Source organism: Ambystoma mexicanum, chromosome 12 (genome assembly GCF_040938575.1).
Source record: "Ambystoma mexicanum isolate Mex_15411 chromosome 12, UKY_AmexF1_1, whole genome shotgun sequence".
In the NCBI taxonomy this organism is placed as follows: domain Eukaryota; kingdom Metazoa; phylum Chordata; class Amphibia; order Caudata; family Ambystomatidae; genus Ambystoma; species Ambystoma mexicanum.
Genome location: NC_090936.1, coordinates 511928228 through 511945720, shown reverse-complemented (window position 1 = coordinate 511945720; position 17493 = coordinate 511928228). Strand labels below are relative to the sequence as shown.

General features: G+C 44.9%; 1 protein-coding gene across 3 annotated transcripts in view; it reads left to right on the top strand.

Moving 5' to 3' along the window:
- Positions 1–17493, top strand: part of FBXO7 (F-box protein 7) — a 415977-nt gene that overhangs the window by 380653 nt on the left and 17831 nt on the right. For all 3 annotated transcript variants that reach the window (XM_069628791.1, XM_069628789.1, XM_069628790.1), the window contains exon 9: positions 15896–15933. In XM_069628791.1, the coding sequence (XP_069484892.1) occupies positions 15896–15933 (38 nt within the window). The remainder of the gene's footprint in view (positions 1–15895; positions 15934–17493) is intronic.

The following is a 17493-nucleotide window of genomic DNA, read 5'->3' as shown; positions in this document are numbered from 1 at the left end:
AGCCCGTCCCCGTGGAGATGCTGCGTCCTGATATGGCCCTACAGGCCCGGTCATCACACAAAATACTGCCCTCTTTCGATCGCTTAACAGTCTTTGAGATGCATGTGGGGGCTGAGACTATCCCCTACATCTTCTTAAATCGCAGCGTCTGATAATTCACCTGCTACATCGTGTAAGTTGGTCCGTGATGTTTTCAGCCTGTGGTGAGAAAACACCAATAATTTAGCGTTGTGAGGGCCACCCTTCTCCATGCCAATTTTATTCTGTCTTTGAGGAGTAGTTAATGATGCCCCTGTATTGAATGCTGTCTTTGCTGGAGCGCAATTTTACTAAGTACGGCAGACACCCCCCACTGAGCTGCCTTGGATACTTGCAGAGTTGTTTCGAGTGTGCCGTGTTGAGCCTCTGATTCATGGGGTTGGTTATCACTCAGACTAGTCGAGTCCCAGGTGGATACACAAGCCAGGTTTCCCAACACCCCCCCCCCCCCCCCCCCCCAGCATCCAAGGTTATCGAGGCTGCTGGGCTTGTCGGTTCCAGAGATAGTAGGGAGTTCTTCTGTGGAGATGACACTTTAACAGAGTTCTCCTCCAACGGGGCAGGGGAGGCAGTTAAATGCTCACTATTGTGTATCTGTGCTTGGACTTGTCTGCACTGTCCACCAGGCTGGGATTGGCCCATGCCTGATATGCCCATGATATCTGTGTCTATGTCAGCAGCACCCTTTTCCATGGTTTTTGAACAGCCTGGGTTCGCCTGAGAAAATCCAAAGTCATTTGCCAGAGTCTCCTCATTCACATTACAAACACCCTGGGTTTGATCTGATGTAGAAAAGGAAAGTCGCGAAGACAATGGCGAGCATGCTATTGACACCTGGGTCACAATTAAGGTAATTGAGGGTCTTTTTGTCCCCTCCTATTGTGGCTTAGCTGCACCCTCTTCCTCATCCTCAGGTTCGAAGCCACAGAGATAGGGAGTTGTTTTATACAAAGATAGAGCCACAGGTGTCACAGGTGCCCTCAAGGGAGGGTGTGGGCTACGAGTCTGATTTGATTTAATTTGATTTGAGTCATTTGTATCACGCAGCAGACTAACTAAATCGTATTTGGGCGTAGGTGGAACTGTAGATATTGAGCTGTCTTTTTCAAGAATAATAGGTAAATTGCCTCCGTCAGTATCTCCCATGGGAAGTATCAACAGAACAAATGGGTTTTTAGAGCCTTACGAAATATCATAAGAGTCTTGGCCTCTCTGATATGTCCCGGACATAGCTTATTCCATAGTCTGGGTCCATAGACCACAAATCTGCGATCTCCTTTGCTCACATATTTTGACCGCAGAACTTGGAGTAAGTTCTTTTCCCCTGAGCGTAGCTGCCGACTAGGAAGGTAGCTCTTAATTTTGTCAGATAGCCAGGTGCCAATTTATTTATACATTTGAAAACCAGACAGAGCGTTTTGAACTCAATTCGCTCTTTCACAGCTAACCAATGTAGAGATTTCCTCAAATTGGTAATTGGTGCCTTTTTTGATACCCTAGACACTAACCTGACCGCAGCATTTTGGGCCACTTGCAATCTGCGCAGTTGGAATGCTGGTATTCCTGACAGCAGTGCATTTCCATAATCCAAGCGCGCATTTACAAGTGTCCCTACAACCACTGCTCTATCTCCATTTGCAATAAATGGTAAGATGTGTCTCAGAAGTCTTAATGTGTAGAATGCTGACTGTACCTTTGTACTAATCTGCGCTGCACAACCCATATTGTCTTCCCACACGCAACCCACATTTTTTTATTTTCTTTGTAAAGTTGAGCTGCGCTCCTAAGAAACATGGTGGCAATATCTTTTTGTTCTGTTTCAGATGATGGCTTGAGGCAAATAGTGATACTTCCGTTTTGCTAGCGTTCAGCAGCAAATGGTTAGCACACATCCAATTCTGGACCTCCTGTAGGCACTGTTCCACTGTTGCAAATGTGTCTTCAATTCTCTGCACCGTTAGGTACACCTGAGTATCATCTGCGTACGAATGAAAATTAATGTTATGTTTCCTCAGTATTTCCATAAGCAGTTTAACATATAAGTTAAACAGCAAAGGTGAGAGTGAAGATCCCTGAAGAACCCCACATAGTTTTGTAAGATGGAATCTGACACGAAGTCACAGAGTCGAACCCTTTGTTCTCTTTTGAACAAGAAAGACTCAAACCATTGAAGGGCTTGTTCAGAGATTTTTCCTACATCCCTCAATCGTTTCAGCAGGATCCCGTGGTCTACTGTATCAAATGCAGCCGACAGGTCCAACATGATCAGCAAGGACATGTCCCCCTGATCTGCCGTTTTCAGTAGGTCATCCCATACTGTCACCAACGCGGTCTCTGTCCCGAACCCTGATCGAAAACCAGATTGTAGCGGGTATAGGAGATTTTCGCGGTCCACATGTTCTTGCAGCTGGGACGTAACAATTTTTTCTAGAATCTTTGCCGGCCATGGCAATCCTGCCACTGGCCTATAGTTTTGAAGCTTCTTAGGATCTAAATGAGATTTCTTTAATAGTGGAGTTACTACAGATTTCTTCAAGATTTGTGGTACTATACCTGATGCTAAGGATTTATTTACAAACTTTGTCATAAATGGGGCAATATCTAGAGCTACTCGTTTAGCTACTGCAGATAGAATAACATACAGCATATCATTGGTAGCCTTCAGCTCAGAGAGAAGGGAACAAACCCTACCTTCTGAAACTTCCATGAATGTAAACAAGTTAAAACCTGCCTCCATATCGTGGTTGGGAGCCTCCAGTCCCTCAGCCTCTATCTTCCTAGCCAAATCTGATTTCTGGATCCCCAATTTTTCTAATCCATTACTTTCTAATGTCTCTGGATGGTCCTGGGGATATACTGGGGGTAATTTCAGCAATTCTGGCTCGTATTAAGTCTATTTTGTCTGAGAAATATTTGTTAAAATCCTCAGCCTGTGCTTGAGAGATCTCTGAGGCTGTAGATGCACATCTCGGATTTGTTAATTGAGAGACCACTGCATATAAATCTTGTGGTCTATTAATAGCTTTGTCAATTTTTCCCATCATGAATTTTGATTTGGTCTGCAAAATGGCCTTTCTATATTCACTAGAGATATTCTTTACTGTTTCTAGATTACTCTCTGTATGCTTTTTTCTCCATATTTTTTCAGAGGCTCTGAAGTCTCCTTTTTTCCACCAGATCCTGTGAGTACCATGGGTTAGTAATCTTCCTGGCTCTATTTTGCTGGAGAGGAGCACATTCATTACAAATCCTACCCAGAATATCTGTGCCTTTATTGAAAAAATCTTCACATGTCAGGTCTTTATTGATTTGAGCCAAAGCTTGCTTCAAATCCTTCCCTGGGATATTCAGTAGATCTTTTGACCTACGGAATTGACCCGATATGTGTTCTACCTGGGTGTTCTCAGGGTGTTCATACTGGACATCTGGCAGGGGGCCCAGTTGGGGTGGCGTGCTAAGGTTATTATCTTTGGTGGTTTGTAGCGGAGGGGGAGGTGTACGACATTTGGATTTATGTAAGGAAGGCATGCTATCAACAGTAAAACAGACACAAGTTACCACAGTTCAAGGGTGTTTATTGAACTTTCACAAAGGTGTGATAAACGCCTATCTAAAACCTAAATCTACAGATGGGAGCAAGCTACGACCATCAAATAATAATGCAGTCCTATTGGAGTCTTGTCAAAATAAAAGAGGCTATACTAAAAAAAAAACTATTGACAATTCTTATAGCTAATTTACAAATAGTGTGGGGTAATGTTCATGAAAAAGAAAGAAGTGTTCACAAAATTATATGTCAGGATGCCCGGCTCGTTGTCCTCCCTTCCCCACGTTGTCAGCATGGGGCAAGGCGGTTCACTCGAGCAAAGCACACACTCTGCCTTCTTTGACACGAGGATACAGTTCTATTTCCAGCAACAGGGCCTTCTGTGCCCAAGTCTCCTTTCTCATCAAAGTCTATTGATTGAGGTCCTGATGTACAAATAATAAGATGCACAGTTATTTTCTTCTTGCAAGTATTCTACTCGGGTGCTTCACCCTGGATCCCCCTCATCTGAGCTCAGATCCTTGTTATTTTACAATCGTTTCTGCGGATCCCCCTCTTCCGTGCTCAGATCCCACTTTTGACAAAGTTCAGAGAATATTCCTTTTCTCTGGAGACTCGCGGTTCACCCCAGATCCCCCTCAGCCGGGCTCAGATCCTTCCCCTTTTCCAATTAGTCTCCCTCAGCCAGGCTCGGACCAATTATGGTTTATTGAAGACTTTCGAATGTGCACAGGATTTACTTGACCCGTTGCAGGACAACTTCTATACAAACCTCCGTTTTACAATACAGTTGCCATTCATTTGGAAACGTAACAGAGACCTTTGAATGAGTACCCACGTGGCGCTGGACCACTCTGTATACGGTATCTCACTTGGCCTCCCAAAGTTCATTCACTCCTTTGGTTTCCAATTATATTTGCGTCGCTCATCACATGCATTTCACACACTGTCCTCTTTGGATTTCTTCATACAATGTTGCTGCTTGCAACCTTGGTTCAAACACAAGTTGGTTTGGTATCAGTCTCTCTGACTCACTAGCTGTGCTATCTCCACTGGCGTTGCTTTGTTGTAGGAGCCAAGGACAGCACCATGGCGGCAATCGCTCCTCCCTGCCTTGATTATCGAGGCAGGAGAGTCCTGGGTACCTTTGATGCACAGTGTAGGTTTGTTCAGCTTTAGTTCCCTGTCTTCGGCTTCTTACTTTCCAAGGTGCAGGAAAGTAACAGTCTTTAAAGGTCAAGGGCACTTCCCTCCATGCACCCCTCTGTGGTCAAGCCGTCTTTCTACTTATATTAAACTGCCATCTTGGAACTGCTGCTTGCATGCTTTTCCTTGCTCAGAGTGTGCTTTCGTGCTCCACCTTTTATCCGTGTGGGGAAGTGTGATGGAAGTCGGGTGTGTGTAATGATCAGTAATGGCCTGACCTTGCCTGAACTCATTAGCGGGACAGGCTCGCAGGAAAAGACAGAGGTATTTCTTTTAGCTTTGTCTATGGGTTTTGTATCTGGGTCGTGGAATGAATAGAGGGATTATGGGAACTGTAGTATTTTTGTCCTCCCTTCCTTCCAGTGGATGTTAACTTCAGCTGCCAGAGGTTGGGTAGATTATTGTCAAGAGGTCTGGTAGGGATGGTTTTACATTTCAAAGGAGGACACGGTTGGGATGAGGAAGAGTGACCGCATCCTACAAAAGCTGAGAGGACATCGGGCTAGGACATTAGAATAGAGGCGGGGGAATACCCTCTCTCGCCTAATGGTGTTCTCCTCTTTTGGCATTCTCTTCTGAGCTTTCCACTCAGCTCGGCAGAGAGGGGGAAAAGACCCTTGGGTTTTTCACACTTACCAAGAATTTTTACATTGTCCTGGGGAGAGGAGTCGGGCACGCAGGCATGGGTAGCTGTCAGAGGGATGTTAATAACTGACAACTTCACATTTCGCTTGCCGGCAGCAGGCACCTTTGTCCTCGTACCTGTAAATAGCGCTGCTGTGCTGGAGTCTCCAGTCCCCTTTGCTTTAGTACTTTGCAGGCTCTGACCTTCCTCCATTCCAAACATCTTCACCTCGGCCCCTCCTGCCGGCTGACTGATAAGCGAATTAACTCGTCGTCGATCTCTGCGCTGACGCTCCGCGCCACAGGGAGGATTTTATAATCCTTAGAGGAGCAGTAGCAGACACAGTGGTCTCCTTCTCTCCACCAGGTTTCGATTTGGCAAAAAGAGACACAAAATGCAATGCAAAATGGGATGCAAGAGATGTTAAAAAAAACACAGAGACACGAAATGTGGTGATAGAGGACTAAGAGGTTAAATAGGGCAAGGAAGTAGAATAAAGTAGGCACACTTGGTTCAACAATTGTTAGGGTTAGTAGAGAGGCAATGCCAGTGTCCGGCCATCACTCACTGTTAATCAGCGGGGGGGGGGGGGCATAGAGTTGGTGAGGCCCAATTTTGTGGGGGAGCAGGCTGCCTACCTGGGGACTGTTCATGATTTGTTGCGGGGCAAAAGGAGGATTGGTGGGTTTCACAATGCTGATGCCCAATCACAGAGGGGGCCTGCCCGGTGATGCATTGGCTCCTCTGCACAAGGATCAAGCTGCCATCTTAGAGCAATATTACAAAATATGCTATTAAATAGCCAAGCTGGCTGAATTCGATCAGTGGGTTGCACAGGTGACACAAATAAAATTAAAATCTCCTAGGGCTGGACCTCCCCCACTTAAAAGAACCCTTATCTTGTTTCCTTGTAGAAAAGGACACCCTAGGCAATGTCAGCAACGCTTCCTATTCTTTTTCCTCTTGTGAATTCTGGAAGAAAAATGGGTTTATACTAGAAGGTACTATCTGGAGATGGCATACCAAACTGGAAGAGGAGAATCCTTTCTTGGGGGGAGCCACCCAGCAACATCCCCTCTCTTGACATAGGACGCACAGGACATCCTTGCTCATGCCTTTCACAGTCTCTATGTCAAGGTCCATGATTATTACAAATACCTAGCAGTGTCCAAACGTTGGCTGCAGCAATACATTTATTTTTGGGAGACTAAGCTGTGCGCAAGGCTCCAACTAGATCAAACAGTCTGCCAGCATAGTGTTGAATCAACTTCTGTGGTACCAATGGTCCAGGGTTGAATATTGGTTTCTAAGCCATCAATCAGCCTCACACTTCTTATACACCAGAAGGGATCCAAACAGATTGGAACAACAAGCAAATTATAAACCTCCTTGTCCAATTTGGTAATGTGGACAGAACGGCAGGATTATTTCCGAAAGTTCGCGGATCTTTGGTTAGTTGCAACACAGCGAAAATACAATTATTACCCAATGATAAAAGGGACTGTCCAGTCAAGGTTGTATCAAGAATATCTACTTTATTTATATCACAACAGACAGTTCTAGCAACACTGCGAAATACAACCCATCCTGTACAGGAATGCAGATGACAGACAGTTTCAAAGATGGAAAAGTGATGCACTCTGTGAAACATTTGTGTGTAGGCGCGTTATAAATGCCATATCACATCATATCATACTGACAGGTGGGTAGTCTGTATGGTAAATAATCTCAGCAGTTCAAGGTTACTTGTCTTCACCACAAAGGGAGCAATGGGTCTTTAAATGTCTCTAGGGGCCTTCCAGGAAGGACCCAGGGGACAGAACCACAATGTACCTTGTGCTGTAGGTGTTCTTGGTGCATGACAGGGTTGAGTCGGCTTCAGGGCGCTTTGCAAGCTTCTAGGACAGGGTCCAAGATGGGAGTCAGCTGCGGATATCAGGCGGCAAGACGGTTCGGCGAGCGAAGCTGGATAAACGGCTGCAGGCTGGCCTACACAGCGGCTCTGGGTCAGGAATCATTGTCTCAGTGCTGGTCACCAGTTCTGAAGCACTGGTCGAGACATCTCGGATGTCTTTTAACAACTGTGGCATAACAGTTGTCAGCATTGCAGTCAGTTGCAGCTTGAGGAACTCGATTGGCTCGAAAATGTCCTTTAAGGCAGACGTCAGTAGATGCTTGTTGCAGCACTTCTCACAGCTTCTTCTTCACTGGCCTTGTGTCGTCCTTCAAGGTGGACGGCCCAAAATTGAAGAGTGTCTTGCAGACAGCTGCCTTGTCCTTGGTTTTGGGTTCAGAAACCTTCTGGCACTTCCTACTTAGGAAGCGTGCTGCAGAGCCTAGGAGTGCACTATGTGTGATGGCTGACTACCGGTTCTGGAGTGGCTGGAGGGTCCTCTGGTTTTGGTATCTTTCTCTGTTCCCTAGAAGATGTTTAGGGGAGGAATCTTGCCTCCCTCTTTGGAAACCTTGCCCTTCCTTCACTAGTGGAAGATGTAAGGCAGACTGTACCTTCAGCTAGGGTCCAAGGTTGAGTTCTTCTTTGTTACTTCAAGTGAAGTCTTGAGATGATCTGCCAAAAGGGAGCCACAGCCCTCTTTTAATGCCAAATGGGTCACAGTGGTTGGTGTAAGACTAGACCTATCTTAATAAACCAATCCTGGAGTCCCTATCAACAATATCCTGTATGCGTGAGAACATAACCAGAGTGCTTTGCAACAGGAAAGATAAAGGGGTGAAAACATGTGATACTAAGTCCCACCCATTTGCCTGTCTGTTGTGGATCAAAGAGTCTCTCAGATTAATGGATCTCTCTGTGGTTTCCGATTAAAGTGGCAGGTCTCCCTTGAAGCTGCGGTGAGACCAGACTCGCTGGCTCCTGCAAACCACATTCTTGTACACATTGAATGTGGTCCCCCTGCGGGGTGGACTACTGTAAACATGCAGTCTCAGACATGACAGTTCACTGTCATAGATACTGAGGGGTGGGAGCTGGCTTCAGGTTGACACAGTTACATGTGATAGGTTGTTGGTGTTTCCTGTCTCCTTTGTTAACCTCCGAAACCAGGCCACATGTGAGCCTGTTTGAATTACGGTCTAATTGGTATGCAAATCGCTTCCACCAGCTGCAGGGCCCAACAAAAGAGCAGGATGGATCCATGGAGCCCCTGTTAGTTAATCAGAATGGCCATGGTAGAGGAGGATTTGGTCCTCCCCACTTCTGGAGATGCATCTTGTACCCCTGGCTGTCATATCGGAACTAAATATGATAGGGGGCACTGTGCTTGTAGTCTGTGTCCACCCAGAGTACACAGGTCTATGCGTTTGTCGTGCTGTGTGCATTGGAAAATGTGGGTGAATTAGCCCCACACATTTTCTTGAGGTTGGTTTGCTATTCTTCCATTTTATTAAAAAGTTCCAAAAAGCACAGGCGAGCACACACCCACCATGCGGATGGTCGAAATTCTTCACAATTACCAATGACTGTTGGTTCTTTAATATTGTAAAAGAGGGTTCGCTCGGAGTTTTCTTACTCCTTCATCTCCCTGCCATCAAAACGTACTCACCGAACACTTAGAGATTCAAAAACTTGTATCACTGAAGCTTCTGAGTAAGTTCTCATAACCCTTTGTCCTTGATTCTATTACATTTACTTCGCTGAAAAGAGACATTCTGGAGTTGTCATTTTTAAATATTCTCATGTTGGAAGCCTTCTACATGATTGGTAAGGAGCTCATTATGATAGATAAATAAATAAAAAGGTTGTCTAAACAAAGCATTGTTCATGTCAAACATTAACATAATTCATGAGGCCTTAGCTAAAAGAAGATGTCCTGAATTTGGCCCTTCTCTACAATCTGGGCTATGGCACCCTTTATAGACCCAGACAATTCTTCAGTCCCTTGCTGTTTAAAGTACTCAAGGGAACTTCTTTCTTGGCTTTTTGTGGTATTCCTTTGCAGGGCTTTTTGTGGTATTACTTGGCAGGGGTTTTTGTGGTATTACTTGGCAGGGCATGTGTGGATCACAGGGTTGCATTGTTCAATTGGGACATAATGCTACCAGGCACCACCACTCAAGTGCCCCTTGGTTGTGTGTAAGAGGCCAGACGTAAAACTCTTTAAGATGTATTTATTTATTAACATTTATAGAGTGTGCAGCAGCCCTGGGGCATCGTGGTGCTGTTACATGTGCGTAAAATCTGGTCACGAGGAGCATAACTGTTACATACAGACAGGCAGAGACACTTGATTGTGTGTGACTGTTAGTTATACATACTTAGTTACGTAAAGATGGGTGGACCACAGGCTACTATTGGGCTCCTCTTCAAGGCAGGGATTTCATATCCCTGGTCGAGTATTGGTGCTTGTCTGGAGTTTCTTCTCTTTGGTCACTGGGGTTGGTTCTATTTTGCCACAGAGTATTTAACTGGCTGCACAACCTCTTTTCCTGTCTTTGTACCAAGCTTCTCCTTTGCACTTGACTCTCGTATCAGCGGCAATTCCTTCTTTCTTTCTTCTTTCTTCTCCCCTCCTCCAAGTTGTCTTTTCCCTCAGCTCCCCCTGGCACTGCCCCCTTTTATCTTCCCTCACTTACCTGCTTCTTCCAGATGTTCTACTTTCACCCACTCTCATCCTGATTCCTCTGTTTTACTTTACTCCACTCTTTCACTGTCCTTTACCTCACCTAAATTTCCTTCTTCCTCCAGAGATTTCATTTATCCTCCTCTGCTCCTTTTTCTTTCCTCCACGTACCTGTTGTTTTTCTCTTTCTTGCCTGAATGACTCCCCACTTCTCTCCTCCATACCGTCACTCTCCTCCACCTTGCTGGCTCTTTTTTTTGTCTTTCAACACTCCTCACAATAGGTCTCCTTATTCCCACACCATTGACCTGGATGAATGCCTTTTTATACCTGTGCTCTCACTGGGTTGGTGAGTACCATATTGGAGACACATGGTTGTTTTTAGCATTCACAGATCTGGATTGGGTGTTCATTTGGCCTGTCCCCTTCAGCCCAAGTTAAACATCCAAATTCTTGAAGACCTGTTAGGTGGCCGGCAGATATGCTGGCTGAAGCCATAAATAGGGCCCTGCAATTTCACAGTCAGACTGCTTTGTCATGACGGCTGCCTGATTCAGTCATGCCGAAGTACCCTTTCCTTGTTGCTGTAGCTTCTCCCCTCACACCACTCCACTGCTCTGCCCAGTTACGATTCATATGCTATGCATGTGGTTTGCTTCGTGAAGCACACATAATGTATAGGATGCATTTTACTCTGATGCCTTACGGACCATGCCCATGGATCCCTATGTAGCTGCATGCTATTTTGGCGAAACCATGACCAAGCTAGTAAGATGTGCTACTCAGCCTCCATTTGAGGCTAGGCATATGTTGGAGGCCCTGTTGGAGCCCCCATATACTGCACTCGGGCCAGCATTGCTGAGAGGGTGTGGTACTCGGACTGTAGGAACCCCTCCCCTAGCCTTTTATTTAGTGACTTTCACTATGGAGACAGACATCTTAAGAGGACTCTCCAACCATACTATCTGAGCCCTCGGAGGGGTCGGCCCTAGGTGCCGTTGGTGAGCCACTAATCTAGGGTGAGGGGACAGAGAAATGCTGACCCTATACCTCAAAATGATTTTAAAAGAACAAGAGGACACTTCACGCTGTGTCCAATGCACTAGGTTCTAGCAAGGACCTCAATTCCTTTAATTGTCCTGCTTTCTTGAACTCCAAATGTGATTAAAAACAACATAGACTCATAAAAATATGCACTGAGTTTGTGCACATAGTTTTTAGGAACATGTGGTTTCCCATTATTACTGGGAGATCTCTCAGTGGTGTTGGCCGACCGGGTTCAGTGGTTCACCTCAGATGCTCCTTTTGATTGGCAAGCATCAATGCATCTGCTCATGGATCGTTTACAACTCGGGTAAGGACTATATCTGTACCCAAGAGTGGGGCACAGACCGCGTCAAATGCCAGAGCAGAGGTCCCTGATTCCTTTCCTTCTTAATTCAGTGCGAATATGGGTACCTGTGTACTTCCGTATAGCTCCTTGCCAAGGTTGTGGGTATCACTTTTCCCCACAATCCCTCTTTTCCGGACATAAGGTGCCTGCCATGTGACCTTGTGACACTAGGAATCTGAAGCCCTGGTTAATAAGCCCTCCAAAATAATCAATGCTTCTGATTGGCTGCAAGGGCACCGTCCTGATGCTTTGCCCACCTCCCCCAATGTTGAAGATTGACCCAATGTTAAGTATAGAGCTCAAATGCTTTAACTGGTACTGATAGTAGGCTATTGCTATGTTTCAAACTTTGTAAGTTTAAAAAGTCTAGGTTCATCAGTGGCAGGGTCGGTGTCTGGTTCTTCAGGTACAGTGCAGTTGGAGATAACGAAATGCTGCTGGCAAACAGGATGATAGCTGTCCCACTGGAAAAGGTGCTAGGCTGACCCTTTGAAGCTAGGGTACGGTATAGCTGTGCTGTTTGGAGATAGTACATTTCAGCAAACAAGCCAATGCAGGCGTGTTCCAGTGGTTAAGGTAAATACTGTCAAAATAAACATGTAAAGCTCTTGGTAGTTCAAGCACTAAGCCTTCTCGGGGGAGAGGCGTCCTTTGAGACTTTCCACACAGCTTATCTTGCCCGTTAGGCAAAGGGAGTCCTGATCCGCCAGTTCCCTCTGGTCTCTTGATAAGTCTTGTGTCCACAGATACACACAAAGCTTCACTGTCAGCTGGCCACCCGTGTTAATAGGACTATTATGAGGTGAGTGCAACCTCTATTTCCTATCAGGATTGAGCCCATTCAGACATTTGGCTGCCACCAATCACTGGTGTTTACCTGGGAGATAAACCTTCTCAGTCTATCTCCCAGGCAAACACTCAAGATATGAATTGCAGTCAACAATCCTAGACATCATTGAATTATCCACCCAAAATTGGTCATGCTTTCTCCAGGCAGACACTATGACCATATGTAACTTCTTCTGCTTCCTTTAATAAAAGAGGGAACAAAGTTTAGCTGGCAAACGCACTCTGGATCGTAAAACACATGTGTTCTCTAGTGCATGCTGTATCTCGCTATTGAGAAATTAAGGTTTATACTTTTACCAGCCATGTAGGATCACAGTTGAATGTTTGAGAAAACTTGCAAAGTTGACAGGGTGGCTTTGGGCCAAGGGAGTCTCGGGGCACATCAGTCACGTCCCAGTTGAGGCTACGGATTCAGACTGATCCGGGGGAAAATTGTCTGGGTAATGCTGGAAAAAGAAAAGTATAGGGTCTCTCGTCCAAGGTACAGTCTGACTTTCGCCCTCATAGCAGCAGCATGCAGGCACAGCAAGAAGGCAGCAACACATTAAACTGTGCCTCTGTAAGCCATGGTGGTGGTGGGAGGCAGGCGCATAAAGCAGTTTCCTACTGGTCCCATGTGACAGGTCTTACAATGCAGCCAGGCAAGGTTACTACCCCAGAGCCCTGTTTTCGCTTGGATTTATTGAGCTGAGTGGGTGATTTCATTTGGAGAAAGGCTGAGATATGGAATTCGGGGTGTCATTTCAAGAGGGCCTGAAAGTAGTTAAGCCCCTTAATAATTCTGTCCAGTACTAGAAGACTTACCTGGGTATATCCAGCTCTTCCTCCTTTGCAGATCGTGAGAAGGGTAAAATGTCAGTTGGAGGAAAGGGCACCCTCTCCTTTGGATGAGTAGGGCACCCTATCCCTTGGCGGATCTTGGCATCCCATCCCTTGGATGTGAAGGGCACCCTATCCCTTAGAGTGACCTTGGGCACTACAAGCCAGGACCAGTATCCAGTGATTCTCTCGAATACAAAGCATTGAATGCAAAAGCATCGAATGCAAAAGCCTCGAAAAAATGCCTCCCATGATTGGGAGCTCTGCCAGAAAGTTCTGGAGCAGATGATCTCCTTTTGGGGAACTCCTCAAGTGGACCTCTTCGCTTCAGTCTCAACTGGAAGTGCAAGTTGTTCTGCTGCATGGAATTTCCTCGTCCGGGAGCTTTGAGGGAAGCACTGGTCGACTGGACTTTCTTCCTCCTTTATGTGTCTTTGCCGATCCGGTGATTCTGCTGGTTCTCAGGCGGTTACGCCTGTTTGGAACCATGGTGATCCTGATCAGTCCAGACTGGGCCCAGAGAATGTGATATCCAGAGTTGCTGGACATGTTCATCTGCCCTCCCTGGCACCTTCCGAGGAGAGTTGACTTGCTCTTCCAGTCGAAGGGGCAGGTCTGAACCTTCATGCTTGGCTACTGAGAGGCTGAAGTGCAAGGAGAGGGACTTGAAGGATGACGTCCTCAATGTGCTCTTTTTAGCTCGAAGGCCTGCTACGAAATCCATTTATACCTGCAGGTGGCGTACATTTTTGGGTTGGTGCCAGGAGAGGGACATGGATACTTTATCTTGCTCTCTATCCCCTATGTTTGATTTTCTGTTTTCTTTTGCCCAGGTGGGCCTGATGATTGGCACTGTAAAAGGGTTACCTCGTCGCTATTTTTGTTTTCACGAGGTCCCTGCAACAGGGCTTGTTTTTCCCAATCCCCACTGGAATGCAGTTCTTGCAGGGTTTATGTAACTTGTTTCCTCCCTCCAGTTTGGGGTTCCTGCGTGGGATTTGAATTTAGTATAACATTTATTATGGGCACGACTCACTCTTAAGGTAATCTTCCTGGTTATCATCACTTCCGCAAGACTCGTGAGTTAGCTCCTAGCATTGTCTGTTTTACCTCCCTGTTTTTTTTTCTCTCAAATAGAAGGTGACTTTGAGAGTGAGACCTTCCTTTCTGCCTAAGGTGGTCTCGGATTTTCATCTCTCCATCGTCCTGTATTTTTTCCTCTCCATATCACCCTTCCAAGGCAGAGGAATGATTCCATCTGCTGGGCCCGGAACAGGCCCTTAAGTTCTAAGTCTCTCGTACTAGAGAGGCTAGTATAGATGACCAGCTTTGGTTAGTTAAGCTGGTGCTTGTGCTGGCAGGGCTGCGACCAAACAGATCCTGTCCAGGTGAATCATTCTCTGCATCTCCGAATGCTACAATTTGTCTGGGAAGGATGTGCTCGAGGGTCTCGGAGCTGATTAGGCTAATCTTCACAGTTCTTCTAAGTGCAACGCACAGGCTAATCTTTGCATTTCTTCAGAGCATGACGCATAGGCTAAATTACACAGTTCTCTAAGTGCGATATATTGGCAACCCCTGAACGGTCCCCTAATTTTAAAACACAGACCATCCCTTACAATTCTAAGTGCAATATATTGTATTACGAAGGCAAAGTGTAGATCAACACAATGAATGAGTAGGTGGTAGTAATGTAGGAGTGGCAGGTTTACCAGAGCACAGTAATGGCTGTGCTCCCCGCCATACCACCATATCTGATTGTAGCTGAAGGATGTTTCATCAGGCGTCCATGGGTGAACAAGGGCATACAGGATGGGAGCTGCCCTAAGAAGCTGCCCTTTGCCTCTGGCCCTTGGACGGATGCCCGGGCATGGCTGCACTGGGAGGGAGGCTGAAGTGAAGCTGTTCTGGTCATGCCGTAGGCCAATCACAGTTCCAAGCCGGCCAGGGGGGGTTGTCGGAGGCTGAAATGGGGAAGCTGAGCACGGAGAGTATGGGAAAAAAGAAAGAGGACAAGGGCCTGGGCGGCGGGATAAAACAAAGTAAAATAATAAATAAAAGCCAAGCAAATAGGAAGTGCTTGCAGGGGGAAGGCTACTCATCCTTGTATGCAGTCCACATAATGGATAGCAAAAGTATTTGCTATTGAAGTGTGCCACTTCATGAGACCTGCATTACACACTTTCTGACAAATTTAATAAAAAAGACTGAACACTAAAATTTGATAGTAGTGCATATGCTTCGCCATGCCGATACCCTTGCAGAGGCAACACTTGATTGCCTCGTATTCATGTTGTATTCCTTATTTATTCACGGCTCTTTCCAGTCCTCATGCTTTCTTCATGGTTTTGACACATAAAAGCAGACTAGGTGCTTTGCACAGGATTACAGAGCCAATCGCATCTAGATTAGCTCCTGTCTGGCCCAGGTCACTGGGGACTAACCATGACCTGCTGATGCATGGTTGGAGGTTTATTCAAATTAGTTGGCAGTGCCTACCTATTTCCTAGAGGTAAGCAGTCAGTCAATAAGAGTCCACCATGCCAGATGGCAGACTTACCAGCAATGCCAAAGGTTGAACTAAATTTCCCAACCACATATTACCCCAATTTCCAATAGATCCTTCTGAAGATCATTGCATAGTCTCCCATAATGAAAGGACACAGTTATAATACATTGCTCGAAAACCCTTATTCTTGCTGATCCCAGCAGCAATGGTTGAAGGATAAGAAAGATGTGATGTACCTGAGAGCTTTTCAGATCTTTTTTAGTGTCGGTTGTTGATGTGAAACAGATTTTCTTTCTCTTGTTTGATCTTTTCCTGTTTGCCTTTCCAGATTCGATTCCCCGGCCCAGAGACACAGATTGGAAAGAGGTCAGTAGTCAAGGGATTTGTTTCCATTTCCTTTTTTAATAAAAGGACTCCACGTTTTGTATACATCTGACTTGCTGGAGTGCAAAATGTGGTACTCACATTGGAAGCCCTGAAATGTGTGCCATTCATGTTAGGTAATGCAATGCACTGTATTCTTTATAGACCTAAAAGAAAACATTCCAGACATTAAAAGCTCCCCCATTATGAAATCTTCACCCACTGACTAAACCACAAATAATCCCATTATTCTATTTAAAAAAAAGACAAAATAGCATGGGAAGCATTAATTTATTCAAGGTGACAGTCGTGAAAATGTTTCAGAGCTTCTTCAAAGCATCTACTATTATCAGGGAATGACAACACAATTAAATGCAACTGAGGTGACAAACAGGACTGAGAAAGAGATAGTGTCCTAAATTGGAGGATACTCCTGTCTTCAGCACACTCATAATACCGAGGAGACTCAGTCAATACTTGTAGATTGTTGAAGACAGTTTTCATAAGATTGAATACAGTTCAACTGATTTGTAAAGTGCTGACAAGGGTAAGGCTGGTTTTAATACACGATCGGTAGACAAATTTTAACAATAAACATAAACGGCAATGAGCTCTACGCGTTTTAGGTATACACCTTTATTCAGGTGCAAAAATATGTGCATCATTAATCCAGATTTGTCAATTTCATGTCTACAGATCAAGAGCACATATAATCAATAATTTATCAACAAATGATATAACTTCACTTTTATAAAGAGGTTTAATTTCACATGTTGTGGAGTAATTATTCACCTGGATTTCGTGTGTTAAAATTTCCAAAAGTCCAGTGGACTTCTTCATATGGTTAGAAAGGTGCTGTCGAGCACTGCCAGGTCAAGTATAGATACTGGAAAACAAGAAGAATGTGGATGATCAGGTCAGAATGTAAATGTTATGGCCAGCTTCCTGGAGTACTACTAAACTGAAGGCGTGTTACCTTATCTTCGAGTCCAGAGCGAAGAGAGTATTGAAATTGTGACTTCTAATGAACAGCTTTCAGCATCAATTGCAGGGTGTCACTTGTAGATCAAACCAGTAAATGGTTACATGTAGGTTGAATCAATATGGTAATGGTATCACAGTGGGTTTAGAATGTTCAACAATTAGAAAAAAATCTAGCAGAGTTCATATCTTAAGTGGAGCCACGTGAAAAATGCCAGTGGCCTGCACAATTGGAGATGGGAGTTCTTACCAAGATCGATATGAACAGTTGTGCAACAATCTGCCATAAGATGGTATTCACATGGTTTGTGATGTGTCTCTTGAGATATCTAAATAAAATAAATGTACAAGCTTGTGTAAGTATAGAGTCTCACTACTAGATCTGGTAAATAGTAGTCTGCCCTGATGGGTGTAGATAGCGTATCATTCATGCTCAAATTCTTACCTTTTTTTTTCTTTTTTTTTTTCAACATTATTTTTATTATTTTGGTATAACAAGTCATACATATTCTGTGATTGTTACATGCTTTTACAAACTTGCTAAAACATTTAGTGGGAGAGAACCACTCTTTATGTAACTAA